Genomic DNA, 23706 nt, shown 5'->3' on the forward strand with positions numbered 1-23706 from the left:
TATCCTTTTATATTTGATATATTTTCCAGGTTTTCTAAAATGATTATTCTATTAAAAAGAAAATAAAAACTACTTACTGCATTTGGAAATGTAATTACTGTTAAAATTTAATTTTTTTATATATGTACATAAATATAATTTACATAGATCCTTCATTTGAAACATATTTCATGGGATCATTAGTTATATGATTATGTCACCTGTCTTGTCTACTCAACACTATATCATAAATATTTGTCAAATTAATAATTGACCAATAAATTATCAATAATTTTTCTATATTATTTTCTATTATACTGATACACTAATTTGCTGTCAAGTCTTACTGAACTTTTAAATTCTCATGTTTTGGTCATTTTAAGAAGTGTGAAAGACATCTTTCAATAGAAATATGTGGCCTTCATTTCTCTTCACTCTGGGCTGGCATTTTTTGTTAATTTAAGACATGTGGTTAAAGATCAGAATAAATTGTCTTGCTAAAGTAACTTGTTCTGATCCTTCTCCTTTTTGCTGCTCTTAGATATAATTTTAAAGAGAAATTCCATAGAAGTAAATTATAATAAGAATATTTAAGACACTGCACAGGGAAAGTTGTGTCCAAGCGTCCACTTGGTATGGTAACTCGGGAGGGTGGGAAGATGTGTTGTCTCTCTACATATGTATGGACTGTTTGAGTTTTGGTAACAAATCTTAGAAGTAACCTCACCGTCTGTTTCCTTACCTTTAAAATGGAAATAACATTAACACCTACTTCGTGGGGTTGGGAGGACTAAATAAGTTAGACCTGTATGTGTATGCTTCCCGCAGTGCTGGCACATTAGCGTTGCCAGTAGACGTTGGTTGTCACCTCTGAGATCCTAGTAGTAGACGGTCCTAAAAATTACATGACTGTTGCTCCCTCACTGTTGTTGGCTCCAGAATAAGGTCACATTCTATCATGTATGGGAGAAGCAACACAGTAGCCTCTAAGAACAGCCTGAAGGGCAGGCAGTCTCTTGATTCCCAAACCCCATTTCTTTTGTAGTGTCAGTATTCTACCCAAGTGCAGAGGGTTACCTACGGAGCGAGGTGACTTTTGTCGTCATCGCCTACCCGACTAAACACCAGGTCTTGTTCTTCCTGAAATAAAGGCTAAATTCTTTATGGTTTTGAATGTGTTTTTCCTTTCAGTTAATTTTTAAGCTGCTTTCCCTTTGGTTTTGTTCCTCTTTTTTTTTCTATTATCCAGACTTTTAAAATTAACAAAAATTTCAAAGACTTTTGTAACTTCAGCATTTCTCAGGTCTTCTGATTGACTCTACCGTTGAGGAAAATACTATAAATGGTCACCAAACTAATCATTTTTTGTAGGGGTTGGATTGGTGTTTTTTAGGCAAATGTGGCATAAATATCTCGAACAGTTAGCTGTTGAACAAAGGATTTTATTATGAGACTATCTGAAATTGTGTCCTTTCAGTAGTCAAATCTCTTTAATTTTAATATTACTTTCTGTTGTACACATTTTCTTCTTGAGATTTTCAGATGCTTTACGAATTCTGACATGTGACATACCTCAAAGTAAACAGCGAATTCAGTGTTTGAATCGTACCAGTACTTCAGGTAAGTTTAAGAAAACAATTTGCTATGAAAATTTAAGGATGCAAAATCTATTTTTCTTCAAAGTCTTAAATCTTATGTTTTTATATGTACTGTTCTTTCAGAACAACTGTTTCTCTCCAAAGTAAAAGTGTTAAAAAAAAAAAAGTATTTTAAAGCTTACTGACTTAATTTTCATCTTAGAGTGTTTTGGAGGGAAAATATGAAAATAATGTAGGTTGTTTGTCTAAAATAAGCACATGTTAAAATGAAAAAACTTAAAGATCTCTTCACCCTTCTGTCCATGATCAATGATGGGTCACCGCTGTTAATAGTTTCCTATGTAACCCAGAAGAGGTTTCCTGCATTTCCAGTACATGGAGAGCCCCTGCATTCTTTTAATGGCCATATAGTTTTTCATGAAATCTATATGTTCTTTATTGCTTTACTGCAGAAATCATCTTTTTCTAAGATATATTTAAACTCTCCAGTAAACTGTATTTTTATACACCCACTTTAGGCTATCATTCTTTACAAGTGGGAGACTGAAAATTTAAATATACAACAAAATTGGATTGGTTACATACTGTAAAATACTCTGTAGCCATTTGATTTAGACTTATAAAGCCTATATAGTATGAAAAATGCCCATTTACGATGTTGAGATAAGGTTATAACATTTTATGAGGTGTGATCACAAGTTTATTTTAAAACTATGGATAACATTTTCTTATCTGTACTGTCTTCTCTGTTTGTTTCTAGACACTGAAGTTTATTTCTCTCATTTCTGCTTTAATATATTTTCCAAAATTTCTTTAACTATGTATACTATTTTTGTAAGTGAAATTGGGCTATAAAAGTAGATTACTCTGTCTTTAAATGAGACTTTAAACAATTTTCCTGAGAGTTGTGGGTAGAAAATGTAAGATGCAGTGGTCTGCAGCCCCAGGACTGGAGAACACGCCTGTGATGCCTCGGCGAGACCGCACAGCATAGGAAACGGGCATCAGAAAAAGGGCGCTAGAGAGGCCTTCTCACAGGATCCAGGCTCGAGCTAGATACTTCTGTGGAGTCTCCAAGGAAGAGCGGGCTTGTTTTTTTGAGTTGGGCGCTGCCAATGACAGTTTTATGATTTAAGTATCTTGATAAATCTTATCTAGAAAGAAGGCTGACTACAGGGAGACTAAAGCCACAGTTGGTAAATAAGGAGCAGCTACTGAGACAAAATAGGCTGGCGTTTGGTCCTTTTTGTGGTTTGGAAAATGTTTTGTCTGTGTTCACACATGATTAGAGTGGTCTTCATTCTTGTCCTGAATTATCATGGCCACAGAGTGACCTTATATGACGCTGAGGTTCTGGGAAGCAGTTTGTGATTAATGGGAGAACACCGGGGCTGAGCTCCGAGGCCCCAGCCAGCTCGTGGCCACACCGTGATCTCAAGTGACAGCATTAATCCAAGGCCAGCTCCCAGGTGTGAGGGGCTGTTCTTCTCTATCAGAATGAAGCAAGCAGCTGAAGTGATTCTAAACACTTTATGAAAACTAGCTACAATTTTGCATTTTACCTGCTTCCTTGTGAGAATACACAACTAATTAAAAGACACTGCAGAGAAGCAAAAAAAACCTAAACACTGGCATGAGTAGGCTGTAAAGCACGGGTGTACTTAACAACTTAAAGTTTACCTCCTCACCTTTTAGCTGTTATGATTTATAAATAATTTTTCTGTTGCAGTAGAAACCATGGAAGGTTTTCAGTGTTCACCTTACCCTGAAATTGATCAATTTGTTCTCTCACTGGTGAACAAAAATGGCATTAAAGGAGGTAAAGATAATTTTATTCTTTATTAACTGTTATACGATAGAGTAATAGTACCTTTAGAAACATTATTTGTGGTTCAGGAATTCGGCGGTGGAACTACTTTTTCCCAGAAGAACTGTTGGTTTATGATATTTGTAAATACCGCTGGTGTGAAAACATTGGACGAGCCCACAGGAGCAATAATATCATGTAAGTAATACTGCTTGTTAATGAGTTCTACGTATTTAACCAGTACTATATTGTAAATGTTCATAATTTAAGATGAGAATATAAAAATGATTTTGTTATAATAGATATAGTTGTAACTCATACAACTTATATTTTGTTTGGCCTCTGCTTTTTAATATTTAATTTTGAATATCTTAATTATTACCTTGCCTTGGCACTTATCTTTATTTGTACTTTATTTGGTAAAACAACCCCTTAAATAGTGAAATCTTGAGGAAATTACAGCAGAATTGAGTGGAGCTAGAAAGAAATGAGAGCCAGTAGCCATTGGCTCTTGACACCCACGGAGTCTAAATCAAAAGTGAGCAAATTTGGGCAAGAAGGAAACTACTCTGTTAGGGTTTAAGAATTGGAGTTAGTTATGTTAACATGTTCAAGACAAAGAATAGTGCAGAAGAAAACCAGTATTTATTGAATGCTTGCTTGCACATGCAAGGCGCTGTTTTTGGAGTTTTCTTTTAAATGCCCCTGGCAAAAGAAGAGGAAATAAAAGATGAAGGAAACATTCAGAATAGGGATAAAATAGAAACCCAGTCATTATCATTTGTGATGTTAGCTTGTTTTAATATCTAACGCCTGGAGGAAATGGAGCCCACTCCAGTATTCCTACCCGGGCAGTCGCATGGACGGAGGAGCCTGGTGGGTCACAGTCCCTGGGGTCCCAAGAGTTAAGACGCAGCTTAGCAACAAAACCACGACCAGCCGATACCTAATGTCAGAGCCCAGACTTCAATATGTAAAGCTGTTACAGCACATGGACCAGGCGTGAGAAAGTGATCAGGAAACTTTTGTTAAAAAGCTGGAAAACATCTTAGATACTATGATTCAGTGCTATAATATATACATAGATTAATTCAGTAAAAAAAAAACAACTTCAAAAACTCAGTGCACAAAAATGTAACAGAAAAGCACACAAAAAAGGACCACCTGCAGTCCCAGAACTATGGTTATGATTTTGCTGTATCTTCCTAGTCTTTTTTTCTGTTCATGAATGTTTGCCAGAAAGTCATTTCATATAATGATTATTTAATTTTGAGATCCCCAGGTTGCTATGTATTTCTTTCTGAAGAATTACAGGTTGTATTATTATCCACAGTGTATTCCTTTTAAGTGTGAAACACATCGTGTATATATATGTGCATATACTTGCCATATCTACCACTTAACCTCAGAAGTACCTTGTGGGCCCAAGTACAGTTTCTTTAGAGATTACAGCTGTTCAGTTCAGTCGCTCAGTTGGGTCCGACTCTTTGCGACCCCGTGAACCGCAGCACGCCAGGTCTCCCTGTCCATCACCAACTCCCGGAGTCCACCCAAACACATGTCCACCGAGTTGGTGATGCCATCCAACCATCTCATCCTGTCGTCCCCTTCTCCTACTGCCCTCAATCTTTCACAGCATCAGGGTCTTTTCAAATGAGTCACCTCTTCTTATAGCTGTCATCTTGAATTTTGTGGTAATCTTTACCTCTTTAGGTTTTTCCATGTTTACTTGCATATCCAAACAACATAATATTTCATTTTACATTTTTTAATTTTATGGTAAATTGATCCTTTGACTTGCTTTTGGGTCAGCATTATACTCATGAGGTTTATGCATACTGCAGCATGTAGCTGTTGCTTGTTTTCATCATTGTATATATAAGTAGACCAGTTCATCTGCTGTCCTGCTATGGACATTTGGCTTGCTGCTATAAACAATGAAGCTACAAATATTGTATATATCACTTAGTGCACATATGCAAGAGTTTCTTAAAGTGTATTTCTAAAACTAGAATTGCTGTGCCATAGAATATGCTTACATTTAATTTTTTTAGATAAATTATTCTCCCAAATGGTCATGTTACTTGATACTCCCACCAGCAGTGTTTTTAGATTTTGTCCTGCCCCATATTCTTACCAAAATTTTACTGTCGTTAGGCTTTTAAAATTTGTTTTGCTAATCTGGTGAGTTTAAATGGGATTGTGGTTTTCATCTGAATTTCCCTGATTACTAATAAATTGGAGGATTGGATTGTCAAACCTCCCTCATCCAAATCAGAGATCTTACCCAGTGATAAGCTTTACTAGTAGTTTTAAAGGTATAAGGATGCAGAGTCAGGCCTGGGACAGCAGGCACGGCTCCCCAGGTCTTTCCCTCACTGGACGCTTTCTCTAACTCCAGCTGAGAGCCGAGGCAGGAGCTAGCAGTCGCTGTACACAGCAGGGACACTGAGGTTACGAGCCCTCTGTTTTATATTCACAGTTACGTAGCATGTGTGACGTGTGCAGGGAACCGTGTCTTATAAGCCCACAGACTCTAGGCTTGTTCACCATATACAGAAATGAGACCTCCTGCCAAGAGCATTCTTTACAGACAGGGCTGACTCTCAGCTTGGCAAACTGCCACTGGCCCAGAGGTTCCCAGACTTTCTCAGTTCATGCTGCCCTGAGTATCTTAACTTTTTCACATTGTTCCAAGGACGAAAGAAATACCTATTAGTACTTATTAATCAGCTTCAAGCAACTTACTAAATATTTGCCCTGATAATTTATTGGCACTTTGAAAAAACAATATTCATCAGTTGAAAGAAAGTATTCTTAGTTCATTTTTAAATTGAGATATAATTGACATTTAACATTATACTAGCTAGCTTCGGGTGTAAAACATTTGATATCTGTGGACAATTACAAAATGATGTCCACAGTAAGTCTAGTTAATATCTATCACCATGCATAGATAGTTACATTTTTGTTTTCTTGTGATGAGAACTTTTAAGATTTACCAGTTTACAAATATGCAATATAGTATTAACTATAGTCACTATGTATATATTATATCACATTGACTTAACTTATACCTGGAAGTTTGGACCTGTTGACTCTTGAGCATACTTATTAATGGGCTGTGTCCTTTTACACTGCATGCATAAACTCACTCTGGAATCAGGCTGGACACCGCCACGTCTCATTCCACATTTATGCTCCTTTTTATCACCACCACCAGTAGCAGACACCCAGTTCTACAGAGACAGGACATCACTGACAGGAACGGAGAAGGGTGATAGCATGCTGAGCCTGCGAATTACAAGCAGGCGGCCTGCACGGAGCTTGACAGGTGTCAGGTGTCACCCTGTCCCCTGAAAGACGAACTGTCCTCATCGCCTGGCGCGCTTTGGAAACTGTAGCACTTGTCTGTTTGTTACGAAGTCTGTTACGGGAATGTTCACAGGGCTCTTAGACTGAGTTGCCAGCCCATTTTTCTCTCCTTGGTAAATGTCCCAAACACATTGATTGATAACCATTTTGTGTTTCTTTTCTATGAAATGAGGGAAGGTTTTAAATTACTTTAAAAAAAACTTAGTGGTTATAGGATTCTTTGGGTTTTCTGTAACTTTGCTTGGTTTGGTATATTTTTGTCTAGTACTGTGTCTTTTCTACCAAAATTTTAAGCATTACTAGAAAAAGTAATATATATTTTTAATACACTTTATATTTGTAGTTATATCTCGATTTCTAATACCACTTGTGTCTTTATACCTTTTTTGATTAATCTTGAATTTTATTAGTCTTCATTTTGTCCTCAATGACTTTTTAAAATTTTTGTTTTTTTATTACTTTCTGCCTTTTAAGATTTATTCTGTTGTTCATTTTCTAAATTGTGTTACTGCTAAAGATTCTAAATTTCTTTCTAAAGATCACTTTAGCTCAGTTTCACATTTTATTATTTACTTTTCGCACCACTGTGAGGCTTGTGGACTCATAGTTCCCCGATCAGGGATTGAACTTGGGCTCTTGGCAGTGAGAGCATGGAATCCTAACCACTGTATTGCTAGGGAATTCCCCTCACCTATTTCAATATGTAATTTCAATTCCATTCAATTCTAAGCATGTTCTAATTTCCATCATGAGTTTTCCTTGAGTCACTTGGTTATTAAGAAAAATGTTTTAAATTTCTAAGTTTTGAGTTTCAGTTCTTTTCATTGCTTATTTATAAATAACCTGTTTTGTGATCAGAGAATGTGTGAATAAGTACTTTTAAATTCCCATTCAAATTTTCGATATCCTGAGTTTTGGAGAGGTTGTTTGGTATCAGTTATCAAAAGAATGTTTGTAAAAAAAAAAATCTTAAATTATGGTCGAATATTTGTTTACCCTTGAAGTTCTGTCAGTTTTGCTCACATATTTTGAAGATCTCTTATTTGGTGGGAACAAGTTGGGAATTATATCTTCCTGGGAGAAACTTTGGTCAGTATGTAATTTTTGCCCTAAAATTCATTTTGTGTGGTATTTTTGGCAACCACCGTTTACCAGATATGTTTTCATCCTATCTTTTCTCCACCTTTAAGTCTTAGGCATCTCTCTTGTAAATGGTATGTAACTGAATTTTGCTTTCTATCCTGTCTGGAAATAATTTTTACTTTTTGTTTTAAATGTAAAGGATTTTGGTTGACCTGAAAAATGAAGTTTGGTATCAAAAATGTCACGACCCTGTCTGCAAAGCAGAAAACTTCAAATCTGACTGTGAGTTACTGATTTTTACGTTTACCACAAAGTAAAAATTAGATAGTATATAAAATAGTTCTGTCTTTCTGATTCAGGCTATCCACTGCCTGCTGAAGTGTGTCTTCTGTTTCTTCTCAAAGAGGTGAGTGCAGTTTTTAGTTTCCTTCTGGTTTTTAACTAGTTCTTGGTACAATGGTTAAACGAGCTAATGGTGTCTAGGTATTGTCTAAACACAGTTTGGTCCTTTGTTTCCACTTAGGAATATGTTGTATTGATTGTTCCATCTCAGCACACATCTGATAGGAACCTCATTTTTTCCCACTGCTGCATAAGCTATTAACCAGTTTCAGACGTTTTGCTTTCTCATCTTTTGCTTTACAAAATATATTTTCTTTATATCTAGCAAGAATTTCTAGAAATATTTCTGGGATTTCTAGAATTGTGTCAAAGGGTATATGTATATACACTTTAAACTTCGGTAGATTACCAGATTGCCAAACCAATATTTTTCTTTAAAAAAACTCTTATATCACTTATCCAAGTAATTCACATTCATTGTAGAAAAACATTACAAAATACATAAAGTGCAAAAAGAAAAAGTCATCCTAATAATTTTACCACTCAGATAACTGATGTAAGTGTTTTGGTCTGTAGCTTCCAAAATTTGTATGTGCTTGTGTTTTGTTTTGTTTAAGTCATAGTGTATATGCTATATTGTAGGGTTTTTTCTACTTAAACTGTCATATTTTCTGTATTACCAAATTGTTCTCCATAAAAGTGATAGGAAATTAGATGTACAGTTTAAGGACGTACCTGTTACCCTCCACTTGCCATTGCTTATTTTTACCTTTTAATCTTTACCACTGAGCATCTCGACCATTCAGGTATGACCTAAATCAAATCCCTAATGATTATACAGTGGAAGTGAGAAATGGATTTAAGGGACTAGATCTGATAGGAGTGCCTGATGAACTATGGGCAGAGGTTCATGAGATTGTACAGGATTCAGGGATCAAGACCATCCCCTAGAAAAAGAAATGCAAAAAAGCAAAATGGCTGTCTGAGGAGGCCTTACAAATAGCTGTGAAAAGAAGAGAAGCAAAGGAGAAAAGGAAAGATATACGCATTTGAATGCAGAGCTCCAAAGAATAGCAAGGAGAGATAAGAAAGCCTTCCTCTGTGATCAAAGCAAAGAAATAGAGGAAAACAACAGAATGGGGAAGACTAGAGATCTCTTCGAGAAAATTAGAGATACCAAGGGAACATTTCATGCAACAGAAGAACTGTACAAAAAATATCTTTACGACCCAGATAATCACAACGGTGTGATCACTCACCTAGAGGCAGACATCCTAGAATGTGAAGTCAAGGGGGCCTTCGGAAGCATCACCATGAACAAAGCTAGTGGAGGTGATGGAATTCCAGTTGAGCTATTTCAAATCCTAAAATATGATGCTGTAAAAGTGCTGCACTCAATATGTCAACAAATTTGGAAAACTCAGCAGTGGCCACAGGACTGGAAAAGGTCAGTTTTCATTTCAATCCCAAAGGCAATGCCAAAGAATGCTCAAATTACTGCACAATTGCACTCACCTCACACGCTAGTAAAGTAATACTCAAAATTCTCTAAGCCAGGCTTCAACAATATGTGAACCGTGAACTTCCAGATGTTCAAGCTGGGTTTAGAAAAAGGTAGAGGAACCAAAGATCAAATTGCCAACATCCGCTGGATCATCGAAAAAGCAAGAGAGTTCCTGAAGAACATTTCTTTCTACTTTACTGACTATGCCAAAGCCTTTGACTGTATGGATCACAATAAACTGTGGAAAATTCTGAAAGAGATGGGGATACCAGACCGCCTGACCTGCCTCCTGAGAAATCTGTATGCAGGTCAGGAAGCAACAGTTAGAACTGGATATGGAATGGACTGGTTCCAACTAGGAAAAGGAGTACGCCAAGGCTGTATATTGTCACCCTGCTTATTTAACTTATATGCAGAGTACATCATGAGAAACGCTGGGCTGGAAGAAGCACAAGCTAGAATCAAGATTGCTGGGAGAAATATCAATAACCTCAGATATGCAGATGACACCACACTTAGGGCAGAAAGTGAAGAACTAAAGAGCCTCTTGATGAAAGTGAAAGAGAGTGAAAAAGTTGGCTTAAAGCTCAACATTCAGAAAACTAAGATCATAGCATCCAGTCCCATCCCATGACTTCATGGCAAATAGATGGGGAAACAGTGGCTGACTTTATTTTTTGGGGCTCCAAAAATCACTGCATGGTGATGGTGACTGCAGCCATGAAATTAAAAGACGCTTACTCCTTGGAAGGAAAGTTATGACTAACCTAGACAGCATATTAAACAGCAGACATTACTTTGCCAATAAACGTCTGTCTAGTCAAGGCTATGGTTTTTCCAGTGGTCATGTATGGATGTGATTGTTGGACTATAAAGAAATCTAAGCGCCGAAAAATTGATGCTTTTGAACTGTGGTGTTGGAAGAAACTCTTGAGAGTCCCTTGGACTGCAAGGAGATCTAACCAGACCATTCATTGGGAGGTCTGATGTTGAATACTTTGGCCACCTGATGCAAAGAAGTGACTCACTTGAAAAGAGCCTGATGCTGGGAAAGATTGAAGGTAGGAGGAGAAGGGGATGACAGAGGATGAGATGGCTGGATGGCATCATCTACTCGATGGACATGACTTTGGGTGGACTCCAAGAGTTGGTGATGGACAGGGAGGCCTGGCGTGCTGCAGTCCATGGGGTCGCAAAGAGTCTGACATGACTGAGTGACTGAATCTTTAGCAAGTTGGTAGACATAAAGTGGTATTTCAGGTGTTTTAATTTCCAGTTTAACATTCAGATTTACTATGTTTCTATTATGGATTGCCTATAACTGCCCTCTGTTTACTTTTATGTGATGTCTTACTAATATTTTACAAGAACTTTGTATTAAGTACTCTTGTCATGTTATTTTCTAGACTTTTCCCCCCACATCTATCAGCCTTTTGTTTATGGTGTTATGGTTAAAATGAAAGTTACCTGCTATAGCTGAATGAGTGCTTGAGTTTATAATCTAGGTAACAGTCTGGTAATGTAATTCAGTTCAATTTTAAAAACATCTCTCCTGGAAAAATTTATACTGAAATGGTAGAAACCTCCTTGATCTGTAGGCACTGGATATAAAACACCCGATTGCCACGGTCTCTGGTAAACTGCTAGGGTAAAGAGTGTTTGAAAGAACCAAGCTTTGTCTCTAAGGATATTTCAGCCTTGTTTATTTGAAGTGTTATTTTGATAAATGGCTGGGGTTTTAGTGGCTTTCTGAAAGTTTTTTATTCCTGCTAATCCAGTAACACCTTGAAAACACCAAGTTGTAAGTACCTTTGGGTGTACAGTATTACCACTGCTTGGATTTAACTTATTTTGGCTTTTTATTTAAAGTTAAAAAAACAGTATAATAAACCCACCACTTAGTTTTTTAACAGTTAACATTTTCTTTAGCATTTTAAACTAAACTACATTTGCCTGTTTTTCTACTGCAATGAGACAACTGCTGCAGGAGGAACCCTCCTGTGCACCTTTTCTCTGGATTTGCTGCTTGTTATCAAACACTGGGCACACTTGTTTTCTCCCGCTACTGTCCACAGGACACGTTATTTTTGATGAATCTTGTCTTGGGCATTTCAGGCTGCTGTAACAGAGTACCTCAGACTGAGTGACTTAAAAACAACAAATTTCTCAGAGTTCTGGAGGCTGGACAGTCCAAGATCACGGTGCTGTGGACTCAGCTTCCGGGGTCACAGAGCTAGCGCCAGTCCCTTCTGGTCTCAGCACCTGCCTCCTGCAGACCTCACCTCCTGCTATCACCACACTGGGCGTTAGGATCCCAACCAGTGAATCTGGGGAAGGGGGTGACAAACTTTCAGTCCATAACAAGTCTCTTTAGAGTAAGTGCAGATGTCAAAACCCTTCATCTCTTTAATATTCAAGCATGTAGCTGGAGAATAAGAGCATTCTTATACATCGATAGTGAAATTATTCAAGATATTTCATGTTGATACAATACTGTTTAATACTCAAAATCCAATCATACTTTGACAGTTATCTCAAAACTTTTCAATCCATGTTAATTGTAAAACTATCGAGAAATTAGTCTGTTAAGATAGCAGATACCAGTTTGCCTTCAGGTAGACTATAGACTATCCATTTTGAAGGAATATCAGTCTGCCTTTGCTGTAGCCCCATCTGTGTACACTGGAAAGAATGTGCCACAGGAGCTGCAGGCATTTCCAATCTGGAGTTCTGTGAGCGCGCCACAGAGGCAGCAATGATGAGCCCAGGACGGCTGCATTGGAGACAGTACCGTCCAGTGTTCCTTTTAGTATCTGTTGAACTGAATCCCTTAATTCAGTATAGATCAACTATCTGGTGAAATTATCACACATTCTGTCTGATTAATTTTCTTCCTACTCTGTGCTCCCTCCTCTCTGGAACTACAGGAAGAGGAGTTTGCAACAGATACAACAGCAAACGCTGAAACCAAGGGTCCTCATGAACCATCAGCTAGCATGTCGTCAAAAGGTGCATGTCCCGATGCTGACTGGGATAACGGCATTGATGATACTTACATTTTGGAGGCTACAGAAGATGCTGAATTAGCAGAAGCTGCAGAGAATAGTCTTCTTGCTTATAATGAGATGGATGAAATTCCTGATGAACTACTAATAGAAGTATTACAAGAGTAGCTAATTATGGACACTGATATAACTAGGCTATAATCTGCATGAAGGCAGATTTAGTACCATTAAATTATAGTAACTTATTAAATAAGCCTGTTATACCAACTGTTTTATTTATCACTTTACTTCCAAATCTTATTTACTGAAATAAACCAGTTTTACTGAAAATTAGCTCTGGTGTGCTTATTAAATTCAGTAGAATTCTCCTTATGTGATTAACTATGTTCACATCAGCTTAATTTTGGATGTTTATTTTTAGGGTAAAGCTTCTGTATATTTAAGGGCTGATGAGGTGTCAACGTTCTAAAACATTTTAAAACTTTGTACTTGGTGTTAACTAGAAAAGTTAATTATGGCCTCTAAAACTATTATACCTAGCCATTTAATTTTAATGACAAAGCAATATTAAATTCTGGTGACAAGATCATACAAACAGTCTGAACAGTAAGACAGTTTCCTGCTTTTAAACTTATCTGAGAATGTTGTTATAACAATGAAAAATATTCAATTCAAATTAATAGTAATAAAGTTCAGATTTTCTTCCCATCTTTGTGCAAAAATATATACTGCCTGTTACCTTCTAAAACTGTATCACGAGACTAATCTTAAATGTGCACATCTTAGTAGACTGGTCTCATTTCTGGTCAAGGAGCTTCTCTAATTGACAGTTGATATTTTGCAGGTGATTTTCGGCTCCTAAAAGGGGTCTTGCTTTGAATAGCAAAGCTGGAAGGCTGGATGAATCATACTGTTGAAGAAAAATATTTAGATGAATAAAAAAACTTACATAACCCAATGTAACTTATAAAAACCTTTTAAAATCCTATCCATTTTATGTAGTTTAATGTTATGACCAAATGTCAATGATAATATTGTTTTCCATGAATCACTCATTTTTACGAAATTGGTTTTAATCCATCACCTTAGAACAACTGATAAACAGGTTGCAAGGGAACTGCTCTGCAAAGCTTGAGCTACTCATCCAGAAGACCAGCTGGCTCAAAGAACAGTGGCATCTGAATTATTTAAACCAAAATCTCCCTGGACAGGTCAAGACATGGTCTGGGCAAGTTAGCTAGACCTCTGTGGGGTCAGCTTGATCTCATGCTGTTTTAAACACAGTCAACTGTATGGCAGGTTTACTGTAAGAACTGATGGAATGAGAACACCAGGCCCATACAATTCATCTAGAAAAATTAGTTTTTGAGAAGATTAATGATGTGGTTCTCAGTTGCCAATCCAAATGTCCTTAATGATTAAAGACAAAATTAAATACAAACCCAGCATAAAAATAGGAAACAAAACTCAACTCATAAGTATGAAACTAAAGCCAAATATCATGGTATGATTTGTATCTAAGGCGAATGACTAAAATCCTGACAGCTATATCATACTTACAATATTTTGTTGCTTATGTTTTCAAGGTGGTTTTCTTAGAAATGAAATTAGGCAAAAACCTATCAGAGTGACTATGACCCAAATAATTTTGTCTATATCACCTACCCTTAAGCAATTCAGTTTAACAAATACTTGAGGGCCTACTGTGTTCAAGCTGTTGTACCAGGCGGCACCTGCTCCTAGAGGAGCGGTTGTGGGGGGAGGAAGAACTAACATTAGGTCCTGGATTCTTAGTGTAAGAAAAGAGGTAAGGCATATACCCTCGTGTCTACACTCTGAAAGCATAACACAGACACACTGGTATATATAAAACAGAAACAACAAGGACAGGGTCAACTACATTCAGTATCTTGTAATATAGAAAAGAATCTATACCAACCACCCTTTTCTCTCCCGCATGCCCTCTTAAAACATTTTCAACTTCTAAAATCACACCTACTATTGATACGGGATAATGGCTAGTTTTTCAGACACAAAAGATAGTAAAAATACTGGCTGAACAAAGACAAGAGGTTGGTCTTTAAAACTTGTATAGGTTTTAGTGGTCTTAGTCTTAGGTTGACAACAGTTGAGTTTTGTCCAGAGGATACACTTCCCTTCAAGAAATTCAGTTCTCTGAAGCTTAAATACCTTAGTAAAAATCAGTGTTTCTGGATTTTCCTTTACCCCTCTGGCCTTAGTTAATTAGCTAAGAAACAGTGAGAACAAATTTTCACCAATTTATAGGGATGCTTTTTGGGTAGACCTGACATCTCCATTGTTCTCTCCTCGAAGCTCTGGTTCTCTAACAGACTGCCCTGTGTTTTCTGAAGCAGAGTGAAAATTAAAAACTGAACTTACTGTTTCCTTTACACTTGGTTCTTCCTCTTGAACATCTGAGTAATCTTGATGAAGCTGTTTGAGATTAGACAGGAAATATGCTGCCTTCCTAAGGGAAGCTTTTCTCTCCTGAAGTTCCTCATACTTTATTTGTAGTTGTTTCAGCTCTGGTTCTACTCTAAAACAAAAAGATATTTTTCCCAAAAAGAAATGACAAAGTGAAACTACAGCCTAAGGTATATGAGGTGGAGCGTGTAAAGATTCTGAGTGAAGTAAACAGGCGAGGTGGGCTAGGTGGCTTAAGATATCATTCGCTTTGAAATTATCAATGTGAGTGACTCTGCAATCAATTTAAATGTAGCAAAAACTCTGAAATATGATGCCTAAAAAGTACTTAGCAGTGAAGCCCAAAGAAAAATACGCCTTATGTATCTTAAAGTTTATTAAGTCATTTTTAGAGTCTTAGGAACTACTGAATTAAAACATATACTTGGGTATCAAGATTTTAGGGCCCCAGACGGAGGTAGACTGACATTGCGGTGTAGCAGTCAGAGCATGGACAGAAAGCCTTTCCTCTGCCCCCTGCCTCACTGAAACTGTGTCCAAGTCTAATAAAAGCAGCGGAGAAACCATCTCTGCCTGGGTGAGATGTGTGACCTTGGCCAACCTGCTTTCTGTCCAATAGCTCATGAGGCTCTAAACATATAAAAGGATAATTTGGATTTTGTGGACCAATTTATAAAAGAATGGGGAATGGTTACCATCTTTTATTTTCACAAAGACGTATTTTAAAAACCTAGTCTAATATCATTTTATAGAAGTCCCTGTAACAGCTCTGTGCACTGAACCAGTGCCATGTTCTGGGAAACCCCTGAGCCAGCAGGGTTGTGGGCAGGAGCGCTGGGTTGGGAGCCAGCGGGCAGACACCGGGTCCTGGCTCCCCCGTTCCTGGGTGGGGGGCTGTTGGAACATTACCGCTCTGTGCCTTGTTTTCCACATGTAAAACGATACACGTTTTGTTTCTTTCTATGCCTTTTCAAAATACTATACCTCTCAACTTCTACAATTCTGTCTAGAAAAAAGATCAAAAGCTCTAAGACAGATCCGAGTCTTACATAGTTGTCTTGTGGCCAAACAACCTGCCTCCTGGGGTTATGGTGATGGTTAATGAGTTGGTATAATAAAGCACTTAGGCCGCTGCCCAGCGACACACAGCTAACACCTGAAAAAAGCTTCCCATCATGATCTTTACTTTTCTGACTTTGCCCTGGGCCCATGAAGGCTGCAGCGCCAGCCAGAAGCACCTGTCCAGAGGCTGGATCTGGAAACCAAAGGCCTAGACAACCCATTTCTCCCTCTTCTAGACTTCTGGGGCAGGTCTCATCTTTCAAACTTAGTACTCACTTACAGGTTGTCTTCTAAGACCACTTTCCAAGCTATTTTACGGCTCCTGAAGGGCAGAGAGCATATCTGACACTGCTTATTCTGCTGCTGCTTTGCTGCCAGCCCCCCAGCTCACCCAGCCGTCCCATCTGTAAGGAAGACCACCACAAACCCAGCGGATGGCCTGCGCTCCCATCTTCCTGAGCACACATGGAGACACACCCGGAAATTCTGGCCTGACACCTGGGCTCACACATGTCATACCAAGCGATACGTCTCAACGACACTCATGAAAACTGGTAATGCCTCATACGACACTTACTGTATGCTATGCCAGTCACCGTGTGGCACTTCCTGTGTATTTATTCACTTGGGTCTCACAACACCCTGTGAGGTATAGTTACCGTTATGCTCATTTGCAAATGAGGGAACTGAGGCACTGAGAGGTTAAGTACCTGCCCAAGGTTGCACAGCCAGAAAGTAGTAGAGCCTGGACTAAAACCCAGGCCACCCAGTTCTCAAGTCTATGCATTAAGTGTCCAATCAGAACACCTCTCAGGTGGGAGCTGAGAGATGTAGTGGTGGATAGATGAGGGCTGATTTGCTAAAAGCTTCTCAACTCAGTGGCATAACCTCCCTTGGCTGAGCTTCCAAGCTCAGAGAAGACCTGGTGTTTAAATGCAACACAGCAGCAAGTTTTACAACAAAGCCTCACATGAAACGCTGTGATTAAATCTTATTGTAAGTTCTCAAAGAGGATTTCGATATTATCTTACCGAAGCAATTCATCCTGGGCTTCAATCAAATGCTGCCTTTTCTTTTCGATATCGGAGATCATCTAATAACAAACATTTGTTACGTTAGTTTTGTAAATATTTCAGCACTGCCTTGTACACTGTGCCAGGTACTGGAGCACAGTGGGAAACACGGCAAACCCCATTCTTACCAACGTTGGTCACACAGGGAAGACAGACATGACCTACAAACAGGGTGTAGTCACAGCTTGTGACGTGTGCTATGACGGGAAAGAAGAGGGAACTGGAGAAGTCCAGGGGAATCCGCTTGCGGAGAGCCGTGTTTTACTGAAGAGGAGGGCCGTGTTTTACTACCCTGTGAACCATCAAGTAAGGCACTGTGATGCTCTCGAGGTACACTAGGAGAACACTGAAGCACAGGAGTGCCATGACACAATTTTTACAGAGAACATTTCAACAGAATTCAGTGCATCATCTCAACTATCACTTTTAGCGACTACCTCATATTCCACTGCTGGACATTCAGATATTCCTGCTTGCCTATGAGAGATGCAGGAATGACCAACAAGAGATTAAAACTGAAAAACGACAAAGGCTGCTGTTTTTCACCAGAATAGTTTGTTTTTCACCAGAAGGAAAACCATCCACTTCAAATCCATTTCTGTTACAAATGTAGAGGGGGGCTGTGCTTCCACACGTGGGTTCCTGCAACTTTAGAGCTAGAACAAGGGATGCTTTTTGGCCCAGCTGTAAACAGGTGGGCTGGAAGGGCCTCGTGTTTCCTTGCAGACCTACTGGCAACAGGACATTGAGGCAGCGGCCCCGTGACGAGAAAGGAGATCTCCTGACCCTTAACCCAGTATTCTTCCTAGCCTGCCCTTTCTCCTGAGACACGAGATAGTTCTTCGGTCTGAAAGACTTCTGACATACACAGTAGTGATAAACACAATAATACATAATACTCAACCGTGTAAGTGGTCATTTTGGGCTTGAGAGCCATTTTCAGAGCAACTGGGACCCCCATTCCTTAGCCTACGTCTCAACAGCATTATTGACTTGATCAGTACTCATCTGAACGGTCACCAGATTGACCAAACAAAAGCGTGACTAAAAAGATAAAAGGCTTTACACAAGCTCTGTACGTCACAAAACCCAGAGTCGGGTCTTTACTTGCTATGTATGTGTACGTTCTACAGGACTGTGCCTTTATTCATGTGAGTGATTTACCTTAGCATTCTTCCTTTTCAGAGTCTTCAACATCTGGACTTCTTGAAGCTACACAAAACAAAAAATAAATATTTGCATGCATTTTCCAAAGTCAAGTGTTTATCAGTTTACAACATACCATATCCAGTTTCTAAGGAGCTCTTTACCACACTGGCAGCAAATGCAAGCTTTACCAAGACAACAGTGAGCTGTTAAGGATTAGTTAAAAAAAAAAAAAAAAATTAGACCAACCAATTTATGTCACTCAACTTACCATTTTGATGAGTTCTTCTTTCAAATCAGAATGAAATTTGTTGATGGCTGCCTTACAAACTCGAGAGTCTATTTTTTGTCTGTAGCAGAATTAAAAAAAAGTCAAACTTAGGTAGTCTCTGAAGGATTTGGAAAGGTGTGTTTCATTTGTTTAGCATTCCCATGGACACACACAGTTTGGTATGTGCCATTCTGAATATCTAAGATGTCATGGTCAGCTTGCAGCCCTTTCTCAGATTTAAAAAAATACTGGAAGCATCTCAAGAGAAGAAAAAGAACTGGAACTCTCTCTCCTAGGTCCTCACGCATGTGGCCAGCACTTCCCGACACTGGCCACACCCACAGGTGACACTAAACCATATGGAAAGTGATGCTCCCAGACAATCCCAGTCTTCCCTGTCGCCTGACCCAGTGACCAGCAGACTTCAGCCCTTCCTCCCTCCCTGCTACAACTGGAGAAGGGACTGGATCACATATTTGGACTAACTGATAAGTAAGTAGCCAGAAGCCAGCTATTCAGTTCTGCAAAAACTATAAAGCTGACCCAAACAAAGAAACTGGTTTGGGTCCCTGTCATCAGGGACAGAAGAGCCCAATCTCCCTCCCTCATAGCTGGACGCAGACCCATGGTAACCCACACCCTGCCAGGGGGGAGCTACCCCCTCTTCTGCCTCGTCACAGAACGACACTAGAATTTAAAGTCTGAATTGAAAATAAACCTCTTGTGTGAGTGACAGCTTGTCATGTAGCTATTTTTTTCTTGGGGGAAATACATGAGGAAAAGTCGCCCAGGAGAAGGGGACCAGGTCCATGGCCTAATTCTTCAAGACGCTAAGCAAGAGAGATGGCGGCCTGCATCTTTTGAATACAGTTTTTGTAAAACTTTAAATCAAAAAAAAAAAAAAGGATGTTAAAAAGTATTTCTAGTGACATCAGAAGACGGTGGAATAAGAGACCCCAGACCTCATTCCTCCACAGGAAAACCAACAGACACACAGCCCCAAAAGCCCTGTGCGGACGACTCCAGGAACCAGTAAGAAGCTGCAGTTCTTAACTGGCTCTGGCAAGGTCAAGTCTAGATCCTGAGCTGAAACAGGTAACAGAAGCCATTTTGTACCAACTCTGATCGCCCTTTTCCCAGAATTAAACAGTTTCCAGGTATTATAAACATGATGTGCTTTGGGGTGGGGGCAGGGAGAGAAGACCAAGACATCACAGCTTGCCAGAGTTCTAATCTTACTGGTGGGGAGTTATACATTTAAACAGGATCAATACATTCTTCTAAAGATAGGGATAATTAAGTGTAACTGACTAAAGTGAAATTCAAAGATGGACACTGGAATTAAAAAGGAGTTTGTAATAAATAACAGCTTAACGTGAGACAAAGGTAGGAAGTAAAAGTTCAAAGAATGTAAAATTTGGCAAATACTAGTTAAAGAAATAGAGTGACATATGAGATAAAGGATTTTAAAACCAAAAAAAAGCATTTTTAGGAATGAAAAGAGTCACTTCATAAAGATAAAATGTTCAATCTAAAAGAGTATTTTAAACATGATATCCTAGTAAAATAACCTCTACAGAGGTAGCATAAATTGATAGAAATACCAGGAAAAACTGAGTAATACTGATTCTACACAGATCCAATAATTAGAGCTTCCCAAGAGATTATGTGCTAGGCCATAAAGGAAGCCTCAGTATTTCAAAAATAGGTATTACGAGTCCATGAAATTGGACTATAACTATTTAAGACAGATTAACAAATAGAAATTTAAAAGTCACATACATGGACATATAAAAACACAATACTAAATCAGAGACTTAAAGAAAAAAGTATAATAGAAATTTTAAAGTACGTAAAAATGATAATGAAAATTCTACATATCAAGCTGTGGGGTGAGCAGAAGTGCTATTTCAAGGAAAATTTATTAGGTACGTAAATGACAACATCAAAAGACTCACTCATACTCTAGAAGAATGTTCTCGAATGCAGACAAAAACACATCTAATTCCATGATGTCACTGGCTTTCTTTTCTTTTAAACACCAAATAGGTGCACAGTCGGAAGTATCTAGAACATCAGGACAGGTTAATTTAATATACTGATTATCAGCCATTTAGCTCTAGGTCCAGGGACCTGAAAGCCTACAACAAAAGTACTCCACCAAATTGCTAAACACAGCACCAGGTTTTGCAGAAACACACGGAGAAGACAGGCTCAAACCCTGTCTGCAGGGCGCCCTCTAGCGCTGCTCCTTGGGGGCCCACTTCTGAAGCAGCAAATGCACAGTGGTCCCTCAGCTGCCTCGCTGCGCCTTTACTTAATAGCCGGCTGTTACCAACGCTACTGGAGATGGGTCTCTTTGTTAACCGTGTTCTGTCAGTTTTAATCTACCTGATGGACCCCTACTAGGACACATGGAGGTTACCGCGTGCATTGATTCAGACAGTTGATATAAGAGATTAACTAAACTATGCACATTTGTGAATGAAATATTACATATTCATTAAAATAGCATGTAGAATACTGAATGACAAGGATATGAGCCCACTCATAGGGTAAGAAAAGCTCAGTAAAAGGATTGAAGAGTATAGACCAAAAAACATGGCAGTTAACTTTGGGGAGATGGAATTGTAGGTGATGTTATCATCCTTTCTTATACCTTTGAAATTTTCTAAAATAAATATTTTTATAATAAGAAAACTATAAAACTTATCTTTTAAAAAACTGGAGGAAAAAATGCCTTATTTTCCTATTTTTCAATAAACTTTGTGCCAATAAAAATGATGCAGAATAATATGCATGACTCTCAAAGCTACGTTGAATGAAAGAAGGCTTCTAAGAGTACATAGTATGATGTCTGAAAAGAGTGTATAAGTGATGAAAAATTAAAATAGATTAATGAATAGGTGCTAGAGCAAGTAGAAATAAATTCTGATGGTAAAATCTAGGTAATAGGTATATGAATATATATTGTTAAATTCTTTATCCTTTGTTGTATATTGAAAATTTTCATGATAGATTGCTGGAAAACTCAGTTACTCCAAAGTCACATATTTTTTACCTTTTTAAAGTGGAAATATCATATACTTAAATGTACTACTTTATCAAATTAAAAAATACATTTTTAAAAAAGAACTTCTTGAATGATTGACTACATATAAAACACTATCTATACCTGAGTCTGTGGCATCACTTCTTGGTTTCTTCCTTTTGCCAGGAAACATCTTATTCTTCTGAGTTTTCTTAAAAAAAAAAAAAATCACAGGAAAGATTTTCATGTAAGAGAAGGTTCTCTTAAAACAAGAATTAAGACAGCATTATCAGACACTGTCAATACTTTTGCTACAATTCGATCCCTGTGTCAGGATCCCTGTGTTGGGAAGATACCCTGGAGAAGGAAACAGCAACCCACTCTTGCCTGGAAAATCCCTTGGACAGAGGAGTCTGGTGGGCTACAGTCCATGAGGGTCTCAAAGAGTCAGACACCACTGAGTGACTTCCACGTCCTCATTTTGTTATAAGTTAATATATTAATCATATAAATTATCTAACTTAATATAAGGAAATACTGAGCAAATTAAACTACCTCAAAATAAAAAGTAATTAAAACTTTTAGCTGGCTTATGACATTGGGTGCCTTGGAGGAAATTGAGCTTTTATTATTTAGGGTGATAGTATGTGGAATCAGTTCAATTTCTGCTCTAAGCTATGAGGAAGTGACAGCTCCTGAACTAGCTCTATTGCCATGCACAACCATAAAGCGGGGAGGGGGGTGGCATCGGACAACAGGCAGGACAAGCCTGAGACGCTCAGAACGCAAACCTACTGCTGCCGCGGCCCCCCAGGCCCCCAGGCCCGGGACACCTTCCTCCAGAGGGCAGCACAGCAGCTGCGTGCCCAGAGAGCAGCGTCCGGCCCTGCTGCGGAGGCAGAAAGCAGGGCACAGCGACCGAAGCCCCCGCAACAGGCTGTTGGAAGAGGACACGAGGGGCCTGGGTGGGGTCCCTGAGGGTCCCTGACGCCTACTCTAGGCTCGCAGGGAGGCTACACGGGGCGCTGCATGTGCTATCGTGGGATCAAGGACCTAACAGGTGATAAAGGACAAGGAATACTGGGGGAAATCAGATGGAGAAAACGCAGAGGCCTCACTTACTAGTTAAGAGCTACTGGTCCAGCTGAGCAGGGGGAAGAGCCCAGCTCAGGGGTAAGAATGTGCTGAGATCGCGCCATCTCCACCTGCCCCGGGGCGGGGGCCAGACAGACTTAGAGATTACAGTACAACAGTTTGTGACCCTCCAAAGTGCCGGGTATATGAATAGATACACGGTGTACTTATGATGTTAAAACTCAGTTGGGGGAATGGTTAGGAGGAAAAATGTCTAAAAAGGCTTCTTAGGGAGGATAACAATGAGAAAGGCTTAAGAAACACTGCTTGAGAGTTAGGGCTGCCCTAGACCCACCCTAACTAAGCCTAAAGCCAGTCTCTGACCAGATTCAACAGAGACTGGGGGTGTGGTAAGCACCCTACGATCCCCCGCTCCTGAGAGTGAGTGGCTCCTGTGACTCTGGTGGGATGGTCACCCCCTTGATGAGTCACATCACATAGGAGGCCACCACTGCAGACTGACAGGCTCTGAAGACATCGCCAGCTGCCACGTTGTAAGAGGGCCCTGTGACGAGGACCTAGGGCAGCCTCTGGTTGCCAAGTGTGACTCCCGGCTTCAACCAAGAGGAAACAAGAACCTCAGGCCTGCGATGGCAAGGATCAGAATTCTACCAACAGCTTGCGTGATCCCAGATGAGGACCCCGAGTCTCAGGTGAGAGTTCCGTCCTGGCTGACACCTCAACTCCAGCCTGTGAGACCCTGACCCTCACCAGCTAAGGCGAGCCTGGACTTCTGACCTACAGAAACTGTGTGAGGCATAAACATGCATTGTTTGAAGTCACAAAGGCTGTGGTATTCTGTTTTGCAGCAACTGAAGACTATTAATATAGAGGTTGAGTCCCACTGACTT

At 39.2% G+C, this 23706-nt stretch overlaps 2 protein-coding genes across 11 annotated transcripts in view; one reads left to right on the forward strand and one right to left on the reverse strand.

Moving 5' to 3' along the window:
* The window catches only part of PRIMPOL (primase and DNA directed polymerase), a 51806-nt gene extending 38783 nt beyond the window's left edge, over positions 1-13023 (forward strand). For 8 of the 10 annotated variants that reach the window (XM_065946441.1, XM_065946442.1, XM_065946439.1 and 5 more), the window contains 6 exons: positions 1514-1599; positions 3307-3396; positions 3474-3582; positions 8042-8124; positions 8202-8248; positions 12616-13023. In XM_065946441.1, coding sequence (XP_065802513.1) covers positions 1514-1599; positions 3307-3396; positions 3474-3582; positions 8042-8124; positions 8202-8248; positions 12616-12861 — 661 coding nt within the window. In that variant the 3' untranslated portion in view covers positions 12862-13023. The remainder of the gene's footprint in view (positions 1-1513; positions 1600-3306; positions 3397-3473; positions 3583-8041; positions 8125-8201; positions 8249-12615) is intronic. The other 2 variants (XM_065946440.1, XM_065946443.1) reach the window with 2 other exon arrangements.
* CENPU (centromere protein U) overlaps positions 11529-23706 on the reverse strand; it is a 44160-nt gene continuing 31982 nt past the window's right edge. The window contains exons 7-13 of the mRNA XM_065946446.1: positions 21866-21932; positions 20649-20757; positions 18691-18769; positions 18438-18485; positions 17232-17293; positions 15094-15250; positions 11529-13603 (exon numbers count right to left, since the gene is read on the reverse strand). Of these exons, the coding sequence (XP_065802518.1) occupies positions 13490-13603; positions 15094-15250; positions 17232-17293; positions 18438-18485; positions 18691-18769; positions 20649-20757; positions 21866-21932 (636 nt within the window). The 3' untranslated portion in view covers positions 11529-13489. The remainder of the gene's footprint in view (positions 13604-15093; positions 15251-17231; positions 17294-18437; positions 18486-18690; positions 18770-20648; positions 20758-21865; positions 21933-23706) is intronic.

This window comes from Muntiacus reevesi, chromosome 10 (genome assembly GCF_963930625.1).
Source record: "Muntiacus reevesi chromosome 10, mMunRee1.1, whole genome shotgun sequence".
NCBI lineage: Eukaryota > Metazoa > Chordata > Mammalia > Artiodactyla > Cervidae > Muntiacus > Muntiacus reevesi.